Source organism: Galleria mellonella, unplaced genomic scaffold (genome assembly GCF_026898425.1).
Source record: "Galleria mellonella isolate WM207_F2 unplaced genomic scaffold, CSIRO_AGI_GalMel_v1 utg38, whole genome shotgun sequence".
NCBI lineage: Eukaryota > Metazoa > Arthropoda > Insecta > Lepidoptera > Pyralidae > Galleria > Galleria mellonella.
Genome location: NW_026442090.1, coordinates 6,498,349 through 6,520,881, shown reverse-complemented (window position 1 = coordinate 6,520,881; position 22,533 = coordinate 6,498,349). Strand labels below are relative to the sequence as shown.

Genomic DNA, 22,533 nt, shown 5'->3' with positions numbered 1-22,533 from the left:
GTACCCCGCCAGCGTATCCCGTTAGCGCAGGCAGGGTTACCATTCCATTTTCATCCATTAAAAGAAAAAGCGTATACCGTTAGTGCATGCGGGGTTACCATTCCAGTATCATTAAAATGTCGTTATCAATATCTAAAATTAAAATGTTTGTCCCATACAAATGTGAAATGCTTATTTTAAAGAACAATATACAATACAATGACTAAGTAAAATACAGTTTTTAATTAATTTTTAAATTAATTTTCATTTTAGAAATAGGTTTAAAAAATGGGAATGAAATAATTTAACCCATCAAACTATGTCTATGGTTGTACATTGAAAATAACACAAAAGAAGCTTTTTATTAATATAATTTATTTTTAAGTTTCTGTAAACTTTTAATATTTTTATGAGCGCTTGCAAATACAGGATTAAGTGTTAAAGCCTTCTTATACATCTGTTCTGCTAAATTATATTTTCTCCAACGATGATATAACACTCCTGAAACAAAATAAAACAGAAGAATATATCTATAAGACTATATATATGTATTTTATAGTACTATCATTTGCATGACTATATATTTGTTATGCAAATGATAGTACTATAAAATACGTAGCCTACAACTATTTTTTTTTTAATTGTTATGGAGGCATAGACAAATTGAGCTAAGAACATACATCAATTATCAAACGACCGTCCAATGACACTACATTGACTTGCATAAAAGAAAACAGAACAGTTCATTATATCTATATCGAACTATAACTATTTCTATTTATCTATACAAAACTGTTTTTTTTTTTTAATATTAAGCCATCACTATTTTCATCAATGTATTCCTCCTATACACAAACGATGTGCTTCTCTTTTATATGGTTATAGTCGATCCTATTTTAAAATGTAGGCGCTTTAATAAAGTGGCAATTGTCGAAATAGATGCCGAGTCTGTGTTTGTTAGGTATGTATATCATAGAAAAATTTCCAAGTAAGTTTATCATAGTAGAGTATGTAATAGTCTAACTTAAAAACATCAACACCAGTTGAATGGATCATTGGATATTAATTTTTGTTAATTTGATATGTTGACGAACTACTCCTCTATATGGTTTTAGTATCAAATACGAAGATAAATCCTTATTATTATAATATAATATAAACCAGCTTTCTGCCTGCTATTTCGTACGTCTGGATGTCAGAAGTAGGAAAACGAATGAAATAAACAACTTCTAGAAGAAGTACCAAGATTAAACGCATACCCAATTTGAAGTTAGACCTTCAGGAACATAACTGTGTAAACCGCATCCAATTTGGTGCAATAGTTTTTGCATGATGCTTGAACAAACATACAGAGAGATAGACAAAAATTCTAAACATTATTGTTATGGCATCTATTGGTCTTTTTAAGACCCCTCATGTTATTTTTACTTAAATATCTTCTATATATAGATATAGTGTAGTTACAATTTTATTACATTAGTAAGGTGTTTGTTTGTTACTTCTTAGTGTTTTAACAGGTTAACCACTTTCTATGAAATTTCGTATATATATACGATATGTGACAGTGTTTTTATCGCAGTCGTTTGTCTCATATTTCGGTCTCACCTCTCATATCTCGGTTACGCGGATGAAGTCGCGGGTAAAAGCTAGTCATGAATAATTTATGATTTTATTCCGTATTTGATATAAATTAAGTTGATGACTACGACGCGACATTCCAGGCACATCTAATTTTCAATGGTTATTATAATCACCCGTTAGCCCAGTAATATTGTTTTGTGCGCTACCGCCACGTACCGAAATAAAAACTATTCTATCTTCTAAGTTAAAACCAACAATACATAGCTGTTTACATTACATTTATACAACGCACACAGTGACACGGGTTTTTTAACTTAAGATGATTGTGCACGACGCACCTTTTTAGTTTCTTTTTTAAATTTATTAAAAAGATGTTTTGTTTGTAATTTGAAGTGTGTGTCAGTTTCGGTTTTGTTTTTGCCTTCGCTTTTTTACTCCGTTGGTTTGATATGTATATTTTTTATATTATTATATTATCTTTCTAAAACACCGTGTTTCCATACCAGCATACAGTCCTTTCGCCCACATTTTTGGTCCTTCTCCCATAATTTATTTTATTCAGTGAATCAATATTCGAAATTTTCAAAAAAAATGGAAACACGGTCGGGTCGTAAACTGAGTTCGGCAAATACTCGTACGGCAAAAGCGTTGCCCCTACCACCATCGGGAGAGAAAACGCACCCTGATGCCGCCGCCTCGGCGTCGGTGTCCACCGTACCACCGATCGCAGTCAGTGCTCGCAGCACATCGACCTGCAGCCGCTCATCAGCTACGGTTCGTGCTAAAATGTGGGCGAAAGGACTGTATGCTGGTATGGAAACACGGTGTTTTAGAAAGATAATATAATAATATAAAAAATATACATATCAAACCAACGGAGTAAAAAAGCGAAGGCAAAAACAAAACCGAAACTGACACACACTTCAAATTACAAACAAAACATCTTTTTAATAAATTTAAAAAAGAAACTAAAAAGGTGCGTCGTGCACAACGATATTAAGATGTCTTGGAAAGAAAACCTAAAGAATAGTAATCATGAAATTGAACTACTTTCCCTAACGAACGTGATTTGAAATATGTATTTTTTACACTTAAAATTTTAGTAGTAAAAATAGTGGCGCCATTACGTTAAAATATTAAATTTCTCTAAACTTACCAAGATTTGAATAATGTATGGCTTGTACACGATCACCAAATAATTTGATCGACTTTAAAAAGTGTTCCTCTGCTTCAGTGTATCGTTCCATTTTGCCGTAAATGTTGGCAATTGCAAAAAGAACTGAAGGCGAATCTGGCAGCTCTGCAATAGCTCTCGGTATAAATTCTTTTGCTGTTTCTATATTTTCTAAAAATAATAATATACTTGTAGCTTTGTTTGCTAATTACGTTTCTGATATTCAATAAAACTTCAATTTGGCAATTGCTATATTAAATACAATATAGTTATCTTTAATAAAGAAATATTATTGTTAATATTTAAAATTAAAGAGATTCAGTTACACAAAATAATCAGAACTCTATTAAATGCATAAAAGTATTTATACTAATTGTTATATAGACAGTATTTTGTGTGTAGAAGGATACAGGGTACTTTTACCCCGGCCAATTAATGTCCTAAATGGACCTCCTTATTCATAAAAATTAAAACGTTCTATGAACCTATTTTAACTATTATTTTGTCCATGTCTTTCAAATTTAGAAATTAGTGTAAAAGAAAAAGACAAAACACTTTAATAGCTAAAATAGGTTTATGATCAGATGGAATCCATGTGCACAGCTATACACATATTCAGATTTTTAATAAATTGAGTAAATAGTCTTACAAATATTATATATAGATTTACCTGTGTTATCTAATAAAGCAAGCAAATTGATCCAAGCTAGGACGTGCTTAGAATTTAAATGTATAGCTTGCGTCCAATTTTCAATAGCGTTCTGTGTTTTGTTCATACTCAGATACTGAAAAGGTATTATAAGTAATAAGTATTGTACATATTTTACAATGGACATTTTAAAAAGATTTAATATACAATGACGGAGGTTAAGACATAGTTAATTTATATGATAGGTAGTAGGTATAACTAATTATTATTTGATATTCAAACAGTTACGACATTGAAACCTTCAAGAATAAAGCATATTCCTTCCTAAAAGACCGACAACAGCAGCATGGTCGTCCGCAACCCCTTACGGGGTGGGAAAAAAACCTATAAATTAAATCAAAACAAATTTCGTATACAATGCTATGGTTAGTAAAATCATCCCTCGCTGGTACCCCAGCTTATATATATATATATATATATATATATATATATATATATATATATATATATATATATATATATATATGGTAAACCTGCCTGATAGTATATTGGCACCAATTTCAAAAGAAAAAGGTATTTGGTATTAAAACTATTCATCCACACATTCGGTTTTATGGAATCAAAATGGTACCCCAGCTATGTATAAAAAACTTTGCACATACTTTGGAAAGTCCTGGTTACCCTACTGTCAAATTTGTGATACCATCGATGATTTGCAACATATAGTGTTAAAATGTCGTATAAACTCGAAGGAAAGAGAAGAATTCATGCGCCACTTTAACCTAAATAAATTAGATAATGGTCTTATTCAATCTATATTAGCTGAACCCAAATCAAACATTTTTGAAAATCTCTGTAAACTAATGATAATGATTCTTCTCTTTCTGTAACTAGGAAAAGTAGAAAAACTTTATTTGAGAAATCAGTTTAGGGCTGATACCTGAAGAAGGTAAAAGCTCTTAAAAACATTCCATTATCACCTACCAAATTTCCCAGGTTGTAATAGCAATCAGGATAATTTTTTCGATACTTCAGTGCATTTTTGTAAGCATTTTCAGATTCTGTAAATCGATTAGTACTAGCAAGTACTATTCCCAAATTCATCCATGCAGCTGAGAAATCTTGCCTAAAAATATTTTTCTCCCATTTATTCAGAAATTGTTTTATTGTTAAACAAAATAAACATAAAGTTGGGCAGAAGGAAAAAATACAACAAAAACATTATTATACATATCTTCATATTTCTTTTCAATACTTATGTTATACTTTAAATCTTAAACTTAAGTTCGAAATATTAATTGATAGAATAAATAATTTATACATACTTATATTTAAGAGCTGTTCTAAGATAGCTTTCCGCCTCAGGAAATTGTTTTTGATTTTTAAACAAATTAGCCAGGTTGTTCAATGCCTGGTAGTATTCCGGGTATAATCTAAAAAAGATTGCTAGGTTGTACAGTTTTGTATTTATGAGACAAAACAATATAAAAGAAATATAAATGTAAACAAATAGGAAAGCTCATAACTTTTAGCGTGTATTAGATAGTCAGAAGTTTCATTTATTGAGGGCTATAAAATTAAAGGCAGCTAAATCCAAGTATGTCAAATGTTCAGGAAACTACAAACAGTAATATTTTGTCAAGGATATGGAACAATATTCTATACCATCTATGTAAACCAGAATGAAAAATAATTAGAATATTAGTAATAATTTGAATTTTAAATAATAGAACTCCTCAATATTTGAGAAGAGTGAAAATGAAATTGATTTTATGGTGTTTAAATCAATTTCATTTCAATCAAAGGCATTTGATTTTATAGGCCTAATTGTTGTGGTCTCGGTTCACTCTTATTTCACTGAGAACACTTGAATGTATAGTTTGCCATAGTCTAATGAATAAGTTAGAAAGCATACAGCAATGATCTGCACAGTATACATGTATGCAAATTTTTATTTTCATTACACTTATGCAATATTGTATGTAACAAATACCTTATTGATTCCTTGTATTCAGCAATAGCCCATTCTGTTTGGTTTGCAGCATCTGCTACTTTTGCTACGTTGTAGTGAACTTTAGCATTTAGTGGACATACTGATAGTCCACTGATAAATAACTGATACTCATTTTGCCAATCAAAAGATCTTTGCCAACATCTGAGCAAATAAATAAATATTAATAAAAGAAAGAATATAAATACCATCTGTAACAAAATATATTGGTTAAATTTATTAAATAAAAATACCATTAAATAGGTGAAGATGAATAGTTCAGTGATATATTCATAATTATTAATGGAACAGAGCTTCCATAATTATTGAGCAGTTAAATATTCATAAATATATACCTTCTTTATTGTTTCTCCTCTTGCAATTATTTTGTTTACACCAAGTGTCAACAACAGACAATAACCAGCAGAAGGTATGTATAGGATTCTCTCAGCTATAACAAAACCAACTGGATATAATATGTTTGCTGCTGGTAAAAATGGTACTACTATTAGAACTATTGCTAATATGAGAAAGCTGAAAAGAAACATTCAAAATTTGTTTATTGTATAATAATATGAACTTATTTCACAAGGAGACCTGAGGTATATTCACCTTTTAAATGATTCCTTATTTTGTTTATTTAATATTGCTATTAGTATCAGTACAACATAGGTAAACATTAATATTATCAATGTTATTCTATAATCTAAAGTACTTCTGATTATGGGTATACAGCCCATAGACCAGTCATAACACAACCATTGGGGCCAAATAAACAAAAGGGAATTAAGGAAATATATGTAGTTATATGTCCCAGCCTGAAATGACAATTATTTTAGATTGGAAGAAATTTAATCGAAATAATAAATGTAAGGTAATAATGTAATGTATAGGTACCTTTGTGTAAATGTTTTCAGAGAAAGCAGTAGGATTATCGGTAGGTTTGAAGTCAGGTTTAGCACTACCCATAAGTATCCATCTTCCATAAAGAAGTAAAATTATAGATACAATGGTAACGACAATTCGTAACATGGAATGTAAATATTTGTATTTATAATTATTTTTTTGTTTTGTAATATTTTTCATTTGCAATTTTGCAACTATTTCATAACATAAGCAGAAACCCTATAAAAACATAACAACATATATACATTAAAAATTATTACATTGTTCAAAATTGATATTTTATTACTGTATTGGAATAACAGTGGTTACTTACCAATACTGTCACACCATTCTCTTTGAACAACATTGAAACTGCTGCTAATAATATTGCAGCACTCAAATATATAACTCTTTGAGTAGTTATTGCTTTATTATAAGCAATAAAGGATAGAAAAAATGTTATTGCCGCCAATATATCAGCACGACCTACTATGCCGCATATTGCTTCCACATGTACAGGATGCACTGCAAACACTACAGATGCTAGGTACGCAGTGTTAATATACTTATTTTTTTCAGGTATGCATAAAGTTTTTGTCATGCTCTCAAACGCCTGCCAGACCAAAATACAGCATATAATATGACATACTAAATTGGCAACTTTGAATTGAAATGGTGATAAACTTCGCCCATTTAGAAAGTATTGCAACCTGAAATGTTTAGTTTATTTTAATCTTCACTTAAAGAGTTGTGTTTATTATGATCCAAATGAAGAGGTCCAGTCACAAACTAGGTAGAAAATACTGGTAAAGTTACCTGAACGATAGAACAGTCAAAGGACGATACGATTTGTGACTTAGATTGCTCTTTATGTTTGTGCCCCAAAAGTCATTATAAAAACAGTCAAACCATGATTCTGATAATATATCTTTGTTCTTAATAATAGCCTCGGAATCATCAAACACAAAGTCACCGTGTAAACTAAATAAAAAGGGTAAACTTGAAAGAAACACGATTCCTAACAATTTGAGTGTTAGTTTTTGCGTCATGTTTGGATTTAAAAACAGTATAAAGATTTCATCGGCTATAAAAGGGACTCTATATCATTTCAGTGTTATAATAGAAATAATTTAGTTGGATTAATTCATAAAAAATAAATTAAATTTGAATTTAACTCTCAACTTTCTCAAGTAAATACATTTTTTTGACAAATACAAACTTGCCAGATTTGTATTCTTTTGTTCCCAAATTTGAAATATTTTTCTGCTAAATATAACGATTTTTACTTTTTTCAAATAATATTTTATATTGTTGAAAAAAGTACAAAAGATTTTTTCATGATTACAAACTGCGAATAAATCACTACTACTTCTAGAACACGAACTTATTGATACGACTACTATTAGACTGAACAATTAATTCGAATTATTCGAATATATCTAAAACCATCCGACTATAAATTTTATTAATACACTATAACTGCTTCTATTAATCGATTAAATCATTACTTTATAAAGGGATATGTACAAGCTGGTTCGAACTTCCTTGTTCTTAGGTTCGAACGTAGCTATTAATGGTCAGTAGTGTTGCCAAGTTAGTAGATTTAGTAAAAATTAGCAACTTTTGATACATATTATTAAAAATATTAGTATTAAGTAAATGGCTAAGTAAATTAATTTTATTATTATTTTTATTTAAAGTGACCATTACTGAACAGATGTTTGTGTTTTTTTGGGTCGTCTGTTCACTACCATTTATTCTAAAAGTACTGAATAAAGGGAAAGTTAGACATTTATTAGTAGTTACTAATTAGTAAAATTTTTCTAATACGAATATTACTTATATAATAGTCGAAGTATAAACTTAGTAATTACTAATTATTTAAATAGCGACAATTTTTTATTATATTCGGACACCACTATACTGCTAACTTTTTATAATCTTACTACTTATATATACGACTTAGAAGTTGTATTTCTTTTAAATATTAGAACATTTATCAAGTTAACTAACTAAAACCCTTAATTATATATTTTTTTTAAGAATTACATTTTTTTAAAAATTTTTAATAGTCAAGATTTAGGTTACCCAGAAATGGGAAAAAATACTTATTCTGGCAATGCGCAGTAAATGTTCAAAAGTGTTGCAAATTAAAATAAGTGATATATCTGTCAAACTGTTTTTTTTTTTAATTACTTTGATGATCCGTCTAGGGATTGATGAAAAGCAAATGATCTTTAGATTCACATATGACTTGAGTAATTAAGGAGCGGACTATGGGATGAATTTCATCATTCATGCTCATGTATCCCCAATCTAGATTTGCCAGTCAATTTCATTTTAAATTAATCGGCTAACCCGCCATAAAAAAAAAAAAACATGGGACAGCCGTTTTGAAATAATGCAATTAGATAATTTTTTTATAATTGAGTTTATATATATATATATATATATATATATATATATATATATATATATATATATATATATATATATATATATATATATATATATATGATATATATATATATTTTTAATTTTGTTATACAACTATTCAGGTCATTTTGAATTCAGATTCTCTAAATCAAAATTTTAAAGTTTTAATGCCCAATATTTTGTTTTTGTTAGTTCCACTATTTTTTATCTTATTTACTTACTGTTATTAGGCATATAGTTAGTATATATTTGGGAATAAAATGCAGATGCAGATGCAGATGGTGTATTCAATCTATTTCTTATAGTTCATCAGTTTTGTACAGAATAAGAACTTAGTTTAATAGTTTAGAAAGTCTTATAAAAATTAGTTTTATTTACAAATATTTATATTTTATGGCATGCATAACTCCACTGTGAATTGAATTTAATGAGACATTGATGTGACAGTAAAATTTGCAGCGAGTGGCTGTAATACGTGTTTGATATCTAATGCTGTCCGTGGATCGCGCAATGCAGCGGCAGCATGTGCTAACTGCAGCGCACATTCCGGCGGCGCTGAGGTCGGTAACGCAGCGCATTCACGCTCTAAAGCATTACCCACACAAGTAAGAAGTTCGGAAAATCCGAGCGAGATAGCTGCTCTACGAAGGCGGTTCAGCTCCTGTAATGACAAAACAGAATAGATTAAATCAAGTATATACGTTTTTTTTGGTTATTATAAGAAATAGTTACTAATCTTGTTTGGAATTGGTACAGATATTGTGTAACGTAAACACAAAATATTTTATTAAATTAAGAACCTACTCGTTTTTTTTAAATCATTTGCAGCATTTTTATAAACAGAATTTATTATTTCAGTCATGCCAAAATTTATTTGAGACCATTATCTCTCATAGGTTCAGAATTAGTGAAGATATCGCGTCACGTATATACTAAGGAAAAGTAAGTAAAATATTTTTCCAAAATAATTAGATTCAATTTTAAACGACTTTACTACTCTATATAAAGATATATTATATATTAAAATATACAAAATTTTTAAAGTTACAAAATTTTTCTTAGTGTTTTGGGTAACTAAATAAGTACCTTATAAAGATGTTGGGTTTTATCGGGTAATTTTCTTGCATGACGCAGAACTTTTTGTACATCAGCGAGTAAAGCATGCGGACGGGCCCATGCGCAGCCCGACCCACCGCTGCTATACGACCGCCACGACCGGATAGGGAACGGCTCTGCTATAAAATTATATACATATGTACATATAATCATATAGTTAATGACACATAAAATTTTTCCCAAAAAATTACATGTTATCATTTTAACAGTTGAATCATATTGATTTTAAAAAATTGCTTACCAGGTGAAGTGTTATCGTCAGCAGGGCCTAGTTGATCTAAAGGTCCAAGCCAAGGCGCAGCGGAGACTCCCGGCCTCAGCACGCTGAGCAATAGGCACGAGCGGCGAGCCCTGGACGCTTCGCACCACGCTGTCAGCGTGCCCCACCAGTCCGAACCTAACTGAACTATTGCTGTCATGCTTTCAACCTGTTTTTAAAATAGCATATATTTAAATTATACTTATGTAAGTTCGAATCGAAGAAAAGTTAATTTTTAAAATTCAACATTGTTCTAATAAAAATAAATAACACTATTTTTACCTTTAAGGCACCATGGAGCAGAACACAGAAATTAGGTACTTTGCTTGGATCTGACATATCTTCTTCAGTGGCTGATCCGTCAGTACTGGAAGTTTCCTATAATAATATTGACAGTATTATTGCTTTTAAATCCTATAAGGATTTAACTCAGGAATTAAGTAAACTATATATTTTTATTATTTATTACCTTTGTTGGTGTTTTTGATTCATAATTTTCTTTGTTAGCCGCACTACCTGCTTGAGCTTGAGGTATCACTAGATGTTTACTTATCGCTATTGGTGTACCTACAAAATTCATGGGTATTTCAATTTTACGGTTGAAGGTTGAAACCGATCAAATGAAAAATTCCTATTTTTATTTAAATTAATAATATCTGTTATTAATAATTACTTTAGGAATAAATTTAAATTTCACACAAATTTTACTTAAGTTACAATTTCAGATGGAGTAGCCAGATATTTTTCAACTCTTACTTTTGAGTAATATTTGATATAACATGAACTACCTACCTACTTCTGTCTTCCTAATTTTATATATGTTACGATGAATTACCGAGGAATAAGTAAATTTCAATTTATTTTCAAGATAATAGATATTTTACCAAGGTCCTGTTGATGTAGGAAGCCGACGACATGCAGTTGATGTGCTATTGTGTAGCTTGCAACAAGGCCGTCATGTAAAGCTGCTTGTGGTGCTGGAAATAGTTGTACTCTGGATTCCAATTGGCCACATTTGAGTGTACACCAGAATTCCTGATAGTATTGTTCACAGAGACGGGTCATTGCTGATATTGCCTGAATAAATAATGAAAATAGGAGCTAGCAATTATCCACATGGTTGATATTTGTGTAGTCATGACAATTTTGTGTAATTACAATTTATCTATACTGACACTTTCAGGTTTCAACTAAGTTCAAAAAGAAGGTTCTCAATTTGGCTGCATTTTTTTGAGTCTACTGCCTCAAAACTCGATCACTTGTAAGGATTTAGAATTTTTTTTATCTGAAAGAATATACTTACTGATTGGACCCATAGAAATTTTATCAAAATTAGTTTAATAAGTAGTTTAATTTTTATGTAAACATGAACAAGTTTTTTTTTTGAGGAACAGACTTAATTATACAGTTTATATTATTATTTGATCATATTATTATACTGTTTAAGTCTTCATTGAGATATATCATGGGGTGGTAAATATAAATTGGATTTTTCTACACTAAGCCTCTTATTTGGGGCATTGTATATATTATTGTCAAGGAGTGGTAATGCATATGTGATATTTATGCTGTATACAGAATAAGATAACCAGTTTTATTAGGGAGGAAAGGGATTGTTAGTAATGGAGACTGATATCCTATTGCTAGCAATATACTCAACCAGTTCAACCTCCTCGCGGTTCTCCCTGGAAACTATCATGGTTAATTCCTGATGAATTCATCATGATGGGCTAACTGGTCTGTTTTCATTCTCATCTATCACCCTTCACTGGTGCTCCACCAGCATATCCCATTAGCGCAGGCGGGGATACATTACCATTTTCACCCATCAAAAAAAAAAAACAGTTTTATTAGTTGGGTCATTAGCTTGATTGACAGTTTCAGTAGTATAAATATATATTACTAACCCCAGGTACAGATAACTGGTCTGGACAAAATATAGCACCACATGAAATGCTAAGGTTTGAACTGTTAGCAGTGCCTGTAGCTAAGTCCACAATTTTCTGATATAGTGGCATTGCTGAAACAAGTAAATATGTTTTTATGATTCTACTTTTACTTATGATTCTTCTTATATTTGACTATGTAATATTATACAAAATAAAAAAAAATATGTATATTACCTTGTTGTAAACAAGGATCATGTGGAGATACTATTGGCAAAACATGTATTCTAGTGGGATAAGATGGAGGCAAAGGCAATGCTTGTATAATGCGAGTTCTGCCAATAGCACCAACTCCACAGCTGCCATCTGTTATCTAGAATTTGAAAAATAAATTGTCATGTTGAAAATAAGTCTTAATGATTAAAATAAATAAAAAACAATGTCTAAAACTTGTTTATGATGTAACAACAATTTATAATATTTTTAAATATGTTTTTATATTACAATTTAATCCTAATCCTAGAACTATGCATGTTTTTAGTACGTATACATATGTTATCTATCTACAGAAAACACTTGACAAATATAATTATTTAAATTTATTGGATACAAATACTCATTGGTATATTTAAGATTATGTTGCAAGGGGCTTGGCTATATGAATTTTTAGACATGTAAATACATCTGTTTATTCTCTCTCTGTTTATTCTGAGGTAAGTATAAGACAATTTTGGGGTGGGTACCAGATAATCTTTCCCCTTTAAATAAACCCTATGTAAATGCTTGTGTAGCGATTAAACCCCCAACTACCCACAAGTGAGATTGTGTGTTCAACTACGATATATTCACTACAGACATTGTAAATTAGCAATTCTGTTAAGATAAGCTTCCTTTTAATCTTGCTGTAATTCATAACCATATACATTCAGCTACTTCTATGTGTGTTGTTTTAGCATTATTACTCTTTTACTTTTGAATATTATTCATTCAAGAAAAATAAATGATGTATAAAGTTATAGTAATTTATTTTTCTTGTATCTTATGTTAATTACAAAAGAAACTTACTATTATAGTTTGTACAGGTGTTTGGTATCCCCATTCACTGAGTATGAGTTGGTTTACTCCAAGCAAAGCCGTCTCTATACATGTCTTGTCACCTTCTTCCAGAAGAGGAAGTTTGTTGCGTATCAGGTCATAATCACGTGTAAATGGGACAGATACTGTAAAAAAAATAATTATGAATAAGTTTTTTTTGTTTTAGGTATTTTAACTTGCATATACATAATTTCTTTCTGTAATTTTACAAATATTATAGATATATTATGAAGTCGTAAGTACTTGTTTGGTGGATACCTTTAGGGGTAGTTTTTTGTAATATTACCTTCATATAGGGATGAGTAAGTAACTAGAGCTACGTATTCCAATTTTGCATGAACACTTAAATAATCTAAAAATGTGTTTATAGCAGTCGAAGCAATGGTAAGACGAGTATGATTTTCGGTTGTGTCTGATGTAGGCACCGGTCGAGACATCGACAAAGAGACATCGAGTAGTACTACTGTAGGCATTTTGTTTATTTATTCTCTCAAAGGTGTTTGTTCTGTTTATTTATTAAATTAGCAGCATATTTAAAGAAAAAATATAAAGTTACAAAATTGACATTTAAATGACATTACATTGCATATTACTGTCAAATATATGAATGACAACTATCTTTTTTTTTTTTCTTTTGTGGCGTTCACCCCGATATTAGGGTATTTTGCCAAGAACAAAACGGGGAAACGATAGTAGTAAAAAAATACCTAACACAAACGAATTTAGAAGGGTTAAGGATTAGGTTTAGGATATTTATAGGATATGAAGGATATACTTGTACATATGAGAATATACTTATAAATATATAGGAAAAGCAATTGATACAACTATAAATGTATTCATATAACTAAATCTTAATATGGTTATACGTATATTTTATATGATTTAGGCATAGGAGACAGTACTACAGGCGTTATCCTTAATTATATACAAGACAAAGAAATATAAGTCAACTATGTAGGTTTTTAACCTATTAAAACACAAATCATCGAAAACTTTTTTGTTTATAACATTTCTTAGGTAAATAGAAAAAATAAAATATGGGGAAGATTTTAATTTCTCCATATCTCTATAACTCTTTTCTTGTTACATGAGCATATTACAAAATAAGCTACGTGAATAAGTTTATTGATTATTATTATCGATTTTAAACACGTCTTGAGACAACTTCGAAAGCCCATATTTTATTCTTTGAGTCTCAGCAGAAGAAAATTTTTGTGAAAAGTTATTGAAGGGCACTATTTTTTAGGAATGATAATGGAATGGTAACCATGTTTGTGCTATTGGTATTATATGCTAGCAGAGTATCAATGAGGGATTATAGAGGAGAATGAAGTAAGGTCAGTTAGTTAATAGCGACGAATTCATTAAGAATTAAGCATGGTGGATTGCATGGAAATTAAGCTAGTGGTCGCGTTAACAATATAACCCCTATTGTTAACAACGGGACCACTATTTTCATTATCTACTAACAAACCACTTCTGCCTAATGGTCCCTATTTAGAGTCTAAGGTAACCATGGAGGTGACCTTCATGTCGATTTTAACTAGTGCGATTGCAGAAGATGAGCCGTGGCTACTAAGTCAAATATTTTTTTAAAATTACGTTTTCCTTGTAAGTTAACTGGTTTTCATAACTAGTTGTGTTCTTAAAAATAATACGCAGTAGTAAGTAAAAAATAACTCCTTATATTTAAGGGTTCGATATTGCTTGGAATAATTTGCAGCTTTTATAAGGTATCATTGAACCGAGTGTTAATCGCACTAACCAATCAAGACTATAGGTATATTTTTATTCAGAAAACTGATCTAACTACCTAGTACTGACCTGAAGTCTTAGATTCATCACTTTACATATTCTTATAATAGGTATATATATTATACATACCAGGTGTTAATTTTGTAAACGGAGTTCCGTCCTTTTATCAAAAGGTCCGTCATAATTTTATTTACTTTAATTAGAAGTTATTAACGAAAAAATAAGTTTAGGTAAATTAGATATTTATAGAATTATTAATTGACTTAGCACACCTTATTTCGCTACCTACCGAATAATTTTTTTTTATCGGGATAAAAACTATCCTGCCTCTCTAGCTGGAGCAAACAAATGGGTCGTTTCCAAGGCCTCATTTCTCAAAACCTATATCTTAACACAATATTTTAATTGAGTAATTTAGCTAATTTACTATTTTATGTATCATCATAAACATATTTTATAATAATTTCGGCTTAAACTTTGACTTAAAAAATTAGAAGTTCCATCTCATATGGGTCATTAGATTAAAGATTTCGCTGTAGTGTTAAATTTAAATTTTAGAAATTCATGGCGCCTTTTTAATATTTCTAATCTATCAATATTTACAGCCTACAGATTTCCATTAAAATTGATTAAATCAGAATTAAAACTTAAGATACCTATTAAGATTAAAATTATTGAATCTATGCAACCAGAATTTGTTTTATGTAGTTTCATGACCAAATGGATGTTTTTCAACATCCATGTGGTTTTGTAATAATTTATATTTTTGCTTAATAACACGATTTCATATAAAACTTCAAAGTTGTAATGGAAGATCTTAAGGAGAATAATACAATAATTGTTGAGCAAGACACTGTCGAAGAGTATGAATTTAAATATAATTTTTTAAATACGCCCTGGGATGATCGTTCTACCAAGAGTAAAGTAGGCATCATTACTTTATTAACAGTTATATTTACGGGAATAGCAGCGTGCGTGATTAACAATCTCTGTATACATTACAAAGGGTTCCAATATTCTAAAATAATAAATAATGATATTAAATGTCATCTTATAAAGATGGACGACTACAGTTTCACTGCTAGGATACATTTAGCATCAACGCACCAACTGCTATGTGTAGGGGCAGTCATAAGTTCTTCGGCGGTTTTGGTTAACGGAATGTGTGTAAAAGCTGGACCCATACTTCTACGTTTGGGAAGTCTTGCTGAGTAAGCTATTTATAGATAAATTTATAAAGTTAAATTAATAATGTTATTACACTAGTTACTTTTGTTCTTTGGCAAAGTCGTTTCATTTTTATATTATCTAGATAGCTATTATGACAGGTAAATTGACATAGTGAAGCTCCTTTTAGACATTGCGCCGTGAGCAAAATTCTCGCCTTAGGCTTCAAGCCATCATAAGTCGAGTTCTTCTTTTTGAGGTAGTTGAAATGAATAATTCTAATTTAGGTGTATACATCTGTTTTGAATATTGTTACAGACCTCGCTGTAAAAAGAGATTTTCTGTTGACGCCGTCGAACCAATACAACACGATGGTGTAATAGGTAATACATTAGTTCTTCTATACATTTACGAAAACATTGTTGATTGTGCAAAAATTATACGGATTGGTCAGCAAATAGACTGGAACTCGACAGCTTACATAATTGGAAGACCTCTGCATATGGGCAAAACATTATCACGCCAACCAGCAACCCTTGCTAATCAATATGATTCAAATCCACCAGTTAAAAATTTAAATAAGAAACATATAATTTGCGTGAAAGATTTAGCGCGATGTCCAGTACGTGCTGGTGATCTGCTCATCCAAAATGGATACCTTTTCGGGCTAGCTTCAACAAGTATTCATCACACGGGTCAGAGTAAATCAGCCTGTTTTGCGGACCTAAACGTAGTGCGACACGAAATTAGTGACCTGGGTGCTGAAGTTTAATTTACTCAGGTGCCCTTATTCATAATGTTTGAATCTGATTTTTATATTCAATAAAATAGGAATGAAATCAACCTTACCTACTTTCATCCTCTGTTATGTCATACCTATTAAGGAATGAAGGTCTAAAAAAATGCGTGAAGCTTATTATGAATATATCATCTTCTTCATATTTGCTACATAGTACGATCCCATGCCACTTGTATCCAGGGATTCCTGCGATAATTTCGAGATTGTCACTTTCGCGAGGGTAGTGTGAAAAATAGTTTAAGGAACTTTAATATACATTTTTATTTTTCTATTTTTATTTGAAAAAATCTTTTTTTAGTATTCACTTATATTACATAAAAAAGAAAACCCCTGTGCAAAAATTTAACTTCTTTCTGCAGTCTAGGCTGTGCGTTGATCACTCAGTCACCTTTTTTTTAAATAATAATATACAGGTAGAAGGTCATCTACCTTCTTCTACTTACGAATTAAATAAAATGCAACTGAAAATATAAATTATATAATAATATTGGCAACAGTGCTTCAAAAGTAGTAAAAAATATCTAATTCTATTGTTAATTATGGTCGTTTGTCATTTATCATTTGCAATAACTTTGAAGTTTTGTGTATTACATTAGATGTTAGAATCAACATTAATGCCAAATTAACATTCATGCTTATGGGTACGAGTGTGTTTTCGACAAGCGTGAGCATATGTCGAAATACGCAAGTATCCTAGGTCCACCTCCTCTGGGCTAGTGAAGCCTTTCCAATTCTTAGTTAACAGGTATAATCCAAAAATGACTAGAAGTGTCAATACTGTGTAGACTAGTTGACTGTTGCCATAACGAAGATTTTTCAAGCCTGTAGTATCAAGTGTCATTTTGACGATCGATTTGTTTCTTATACACGATGTCATACTAGTGAATTACCACATACCGTGGTTTGATGCCCTGCAAACTAATTAAAAAAGGGGTAAACTGCTTTAGATAATATATATTTTTTAGCGTAGATTAACTTTGAGAGATAGTAGATGAGAATGTAGTCAAGTCAGTTTAGTTGGACCATTGTCGGAGGATTCCTCGCTAATATCCCTCACTGGTATTTGCTAGTGTATATTAATAGGGCAGGCGGGTACCCATAAAAAGAACCCCCTTATTGTACGAATATGTCTCGTAAGGTGAAGCATATTCCGCGATGGCTATATGTCTAGACAAAGACTATATTTTTGAGTATCATTATATATGATTTAGAATCTGCACATTCGGAGGATCTGTCATGAGAGATTACATTGATGTAAAATAAATATACGAGTACACGACAAGATTCATTACGTACTGGAGTTAAATTCCAATAATTACTAGAAATAAACTTAAATAGTTTATTGTATAGAAAATCTAACTATATTTAGAGTGGGTATGTATTGTAAAAAGTATCTATTATTTTACAAGGGATGTTTTCCACTAAAGGGCTCGCATCGCATTGGATCGGAAAGGATATGAACAGGTGTTCATTCGGCAGATATGATAGGCTTCGCACTGTCGCTTGCGAACGTATAGGTACGTTTCTGCGCCTAGTAAACAGTTTTATTTTTACTATTTCATTAGAACATAAAGAAAATAATCATAAAACAAAGAGGAGAAAAAAAGGGCGATGCCGGCCAGTGACGGCTTTGAACGCACGCGACGGCAGCCGAAAGTATGCGATCGGATACAACGACAAGCGAATGGAGTCGTTTGCGTGTCGTAAAGTCTAGGCTATGATCGCGTTTCGCTGAAGATGTCCGCGGCCAAACTACTGTGCGTGGCTGGGTAATATAGACTTTAAATACTGTGTATATGATTTAATAGCGTTTAAAAATTGTAAAATCCGTTCCGATCCGATCCGATGCGAGTCGTTTGGTGAGAATCACCTTAATATGTCAGGTTTATAAGTAAAAGTGACTGGACATATTATTGTCACTTACCCTATTTAATATGTATAGGCACATAAATAGTGTCCTATGATGTGATGGACTTGTGCTTCAATTTAACGCATTTAATATTGGGAGGCTGTCGAAAATTACAATAACCGATTAAAATCTCGTCATTCGCGCGATTGGATGTTAGTGACACATGAGTAGTAACCCTGCAGAGTCCAAGTTACATATAAGCGGCCTTTTATAGATACATTCACATATGCTCGTGTAAAGTTTCTTATTTGAACTGATACATCTTTTATAAACAGTATGCGTTTGCTAAATGTCGTTCGATTTATTTGATGTCTTTTTGACATGTATTACCTAAAAGCAACTAATGAGTGAAAATTGATTCAGACTCTCAGAGCAATTTAGAAACTAATAATACTGAATTAGTTTTATCTATTGCCCTTAGCCCATTCAGTGATTAGGAAATAATCGTGCTACGTAATCGTGAATTTATAATCGATTTTTAATTATGAAATGTTCTCGCATGGTACATACATGAATTAGTCGATGAATGCGTAACTTCACCCGGCTGTGTATATTGTTGATACTCTGTAAAGATACATATTCAAGTATCAGTAGGACGGTGATTTTCCAGAGGTTTGCCATCATTGCGCTGTCAATGCTTGCTTACGCACCAAAAACGTTCTGGCGTCCACAATTAAAATGGTAATTTGTTCTACACTCCCACACAATGTTTCACTACCTATTGGTTTATAGGCAAATAATATGTTACTGGATACTGTAAGTATAGTAAGTAAATAAAACTTTAAAAACAAAACATTTCATTTCCTATCAATAATATTTTTTATAATAAAGTACATCTTAAATCTAAAAGTTACGGTACCTGTAGAAAAAAGAAATATAAGGAGTGCCTATCAAAAAGAAGCTCCTATACAAAATTTTATTATGTGATATCTTTTCGTAAGTGTGCAACACGAGCAGATTTTCTAAAATTCTCTGTATGTATTTATCTGTTGCGTTTTTTTAATAGTAATAAAATATGAATATACTTTAAAATAAATTAGATACAATTAGTCCGAGGGACAAGACTCCATGTTGCTTAGTTTAAGCGGGGAATGAATAATGAAGTATTAATTACATTTGAAAGACTAAATAAAATTATTCAGAAACGAGGCCTTTGTTAGCAGATCATTTGTTAAAAAGATATCTCTGCGGTGCAGTGGTAGGTATGTTGTTACTGATTTCAAAGTCGATTTACGATCAGGTCAATTTAGAAGTTTGGGCCTGCCTTTATTTATACATTAATTGACTAGTAAAGACTTACAATATAGGGTATCATAGCTTGAGAACTATGTACATTAACATAATAATTAATGTTAGTGTTATGAAATTAACTAGGGTTAATTAGTATCTAATTTATGGATTACAATAACAATATTGAAAGGTTCAGAATTTGATTTACGATGAGATCATGTAACATATATATACACAAAATAATACCATTCGGTATAACATTGGGAATTCTTTCTGAAGTTGCTTAGAAAATATAATTTATACAATTACAAGTTGTCCAATAAAAGGCGACGATTTCATCAAGAACTCACCTATGAGTTTAGATAAATTAAGCTGAGGTATTCAAATTTTCATAAGTATTCATCATGCAAATGAAGATATTACTGCTGTGGACAGAAAAATTGCTACTATACGTTAAATGTTTTTGGCTGTGGGCAATAAGTTATGAATAATGTATTAACCTTAAATTATAATATTAACATATTAAAGTTATTAGAAAATTTGTAATAAAGGTAAATTAATGAAGTCAATTCTGTACCTTGGTAAATAAGTTGTCTATTACAAAATTTACTGTTCTACATTTTATTAATTATGATTATATAGTCTATTTGACAGCTTAGTAAACTAAGAATATTTATTTTATTATTTTAAAAGGCGTCAAATTGTTTTTTCTTTTTTTTTTAATGAAGTAGGTTTATTACTCCTGCAAATTTATTCACCTATCTTATACGAGTATAGGTAGTAAGAATTTGTTTTTAGAAGGAATTGTTTAAGTTTACGAGATTGTTTAAATCCTCTTTACTTAAATTTAAGGTACAATTAATGGCGGGATTATCATAATCCGACAGAAAGGCCAAATGCAAATAAAAATTAAGGTTGGCTAGCAACTTTTCTAACTAACTCATTTTACGAAAAACAATGAGGGCAGTGCCAAGTATCTAGAGTAACATTTTACCTCTCTGATAGTTTCCATGAAAGTAAGTAGCTATAGTTAATCTTAAAACATAACTTATAGTGTAGTATTTGTATTATATATTGATCGCTAATATAATTAATGAATAAATATATTACAATTTGAATTATAAATTAACTAGATAATTCGATTATCAAATATAAACTACACACATTTCTAATTCTACTATTATGTATAAAAATATGTCTGAATATTTTAGACATCACGGAGTTATAACGTATTTTTTATGTAATTGAAAGTGGCAAAGCTGACGGCCTATCTGATCTAGAGGGAATTATCTATCTATATATGTAGCATATATATATACTTTTCCAAATATAGTTAATACTTGTCGGCTTTTTTTTTGTCCATCAAATACTGCTTAGCTAACAGATACCTTTTTTTCCGGCCTCGACTGTAATATCTTAAGGTAATGACTAAATTCGGGTTTGTCACGTCTACTTGTTACGCATCTATGAAACGTGTGGCAACGTTTCCAATAATAGGTATTCTATAACGTTTCCCAGTGATAGGTTTACTTAAGTTTCAGTCGCCATTCAATATTTTTTCAAAGAAGATACGCTACGTTTGTTTAAAAACGATCCTTCAGACAACAAACAAATGAAATTATTTCAACATAGGAATTTATTTATTAATTTACCTTTATACATTTCACCACATTTTACAACAAGTAATTAAAAGGGAGAATTCATTTTTAGCGAGTTTGTAACGTATTTGCCTTTTTTTCTTTTATTATAACATCATTGTCCCTTGGTTAATAAATATTTATAATATATTACTAATCCCATTATTTAGGTACCTAATAAATGAAGTCATGGCACCGGATTTCAAATGAAAAGGAAATTTCCACGAAAATTTATTGCGACCGATAGATAGATGATCACGACATAACAGAGGTTTAATATTGATGAGCTGGGACGTCCCGCTCCTATAAAAATATTAATTACTACCTTGTTTGCCTCATAAAGGAATTAAAGAGACATGAAATATTTAGGACTTTAGGTAGACGGCAGAGTGGCTTTTTACTTATATTCTTTTTATGTGGTTTAGGTGAGCCGTCAGCATTAATACCATTCTAGATATTATAAAATAAAATAAAAACTTTTTTTTATGCAACTTAGAATGGCAAACAAACTGACGACCTACCTGATGTAAAGCGGTAACTTCTTACCTATAGACATGAACAGTACCATGGACATAACAGAATATCCTGTTTCGTCTATGTTACCTCCATGCGTTGCCATTATTGAGGAGTAAGGTATTATACTTCTGTACCCCGTAATTTCACTGTCATATCCACCTTTCAAACCAAAACACAGCTATGCAAACACAATTGTTTCACGGTATAAATACGAATGGGACAGAGGTGCCCAAGCAAATGACTTTTGTACAAAATCTCTCTTTGGTAAACTTACATGAATTTAATTAAATTACCAAATTGTAGATCTCGTTATTCTAGTTTATTATAATTATAACTCAAATCAGAGGGCCTACCATGAAGTATTTTCCGAAATTTCGGGGACGAACGAAACAGAAATTTGATGTTAAAATTACATAATACATGCTGTTTAAAATTATTAAAAAGGTTAAAATATCGTTCCTCTGGAC

At 30.8% G+C, this 22,533-nt stretch overlaps 3 protein-coding genes and 1 long non-coding RNA gene across 6 annotated transcripts; 1 reads left to right on the top strand and 3 right to left on the bottom strand.

The window, feature by feature from the left end:
* Nucleotides 1-336: 336 nt before the first annotated feature.
* LOC113523006 (protein O-mannosyl-transferase TMTC4-like) lies at nt 337-7,855 on the bottom strand. Its single transcript, XM_026908869.3, has 11 exons — nt 7,075-7,855; nt 6,593-6,968; nt 6,271-6,498; nt 5,986-6,191; nt 5,730-5,907; nt 5,377-5,585; nt 4,709-4,816; nt 4,368-4,509; nt 3,405-3,519; nt 2,717-2,905; nt 337-480 (listed from the first exon to the last, which is right to left on the bottom strand). The coding sequence occupies exons 1-11, from the start codon at nt 7,305-7,307 to the stop codon at nt 344-346; spliced, it is 2,121 nt and encodes a 706-aa protein (XP_026764670.2). The 5' UTR covers nt 7,308-7,855; the 3' UTR covers nt 337-343.
* Nucleotides 7,856-8,963: 1,108 nt separating this feature from the next.
* Nucleotides 8,964-13,633, bottom strand: LOC113522677 (integrator complex subunit 14). Of its 2 annotated transcripts, none has more exons than XM_026908443.3 (10): nt 13,337-13,633; nt 13,021-13,175; nt 12,193-12,328; nt 11,977-12,089; nt 10,954-11,146; nt 10,539-10,636; nt 10,352-10,447; nt 10,052-10,238; nt 9,781-9,929; nt 8,964-9,355 (listed from the first exon to the last, which is right to left on the bottom strand). In XM_026908443.3, the coding sequence occupies exons 1-10, from the start codon at nt 13,521-13,523 to the stop codon at nt 9,119-9,121; spliced, it is 1,551 nt and encodes a 516-aa protein (XP_026764244.2). In that variant the 5' UTR covers nt 13,524-13,633; the 3' UTR covers nt 8,964-9,118. The 2 variants fall into 2 exon arrangements, with proteins under 2 accessions (XP_026764244.2, XP_026764245.2); XM_026908444.3 differs by having other exon boundaries at nt 9,781-9,926.
* A 1,899-nt stretch (nt 13,634-15,532) lies between these two features.
* LOC113523007 (uncharacterized) lies at nt 15,533-16,747 on the top strand. The gene is made up of 2 exons (XM_026908870.3): nt 15,533-16,019; nt 16,294-16,747. The coding sequence occupies exons 1-2, from the start codon at nt 15,616-15,618 to the stop codon at nt 16,745-16,747; spliced, it is 858 nt and encodes a 285-aa protein (XP_026764671.2). The 5' UTR covers nt 15,533-15,615.
* A 411-nt stretch (nt 16,748-17,158) lies between these two features.
* LOC116413669 (uncharacterized) lies at nt 17,159-21,058 on the bottom strand. Of its 2 annotated transcripts, XR_004224220.2 has the most exons (5): nt 20,491-21,058; nt 20,264-20,338; nt 19,194-19,247; nt 18,699-18,783; nt 17,159-17,692 (listed from the first exon to the last, which is right to left on the bottom strand). It is a non-coding gene; the product is annotated as an uncharacterized LOC116413669 (long non-coding RNA). The 2 variants fall into 2 exon arrangements; XR_004224218.2 differs by lacking the exon at nt 18,699-18,783.
* Between the last annotated feature and the right edge of the window lie 1,475 nt (nt 21,059-22,533).

Bases quoted from the DNA above. Each gene is read 5' to 3' on its own strand.
- LOC113523006 (XM_026908869.3), bottom strand. From the start codon at position 7,307: ATGACGCAAAAACTAACACTCAAATTGTTAGGAATCGTGTTTCTTTCA. The intron at 6,192-6,270 runs GTACCTATACAT...TTGTCATTTCAG, and splicing joins CTGAAAACATTTACACAAAG to GCTGGGACATATAACTACAT. The intron at 481-2,716 runs GTAAGTTTAGAG...ATTTTGTTTCAG, and splicing joins CATACATTATTCAAATCTTG to GAGTGTTATATCATCGTTGG.
- LOC113522677 (XM_026908443.3), bottom strand. From the start codon at position 13,523: ATGCCTACAGTAGTACTACTCGATGTCTCTTTGTCGATGTCTCGACCG. The intron at 13,176-13,336 runs GTAATATTACAA...TTTTTTTTACAG, and splicing joins TTACTCATCCCTATATGAAG to TATCTGTCCCATTTACACGT. The intron at 12,329-13,020 runs GTAAGTTTCTTT...TTCAAATTCTAG, and splicing joins CACCTGTACAAACTATAATA to ATAACAGATGGCAGCTGTGG.
- LOC113523007 (XM_026908870.3), top strand. From the start codon at position 15,616: ATGGAAGATCTTAAGGAGAATAATACAATAATTGTTGAGCAAGACACT. The intron at 16,020-16,293 runs GTAAGCTATTTA...ATATTGTTACAG, and splicing joins CGTTTGGGAAGTCTTGCTGA to ACCTCGCTGTAAAAAGAGAT.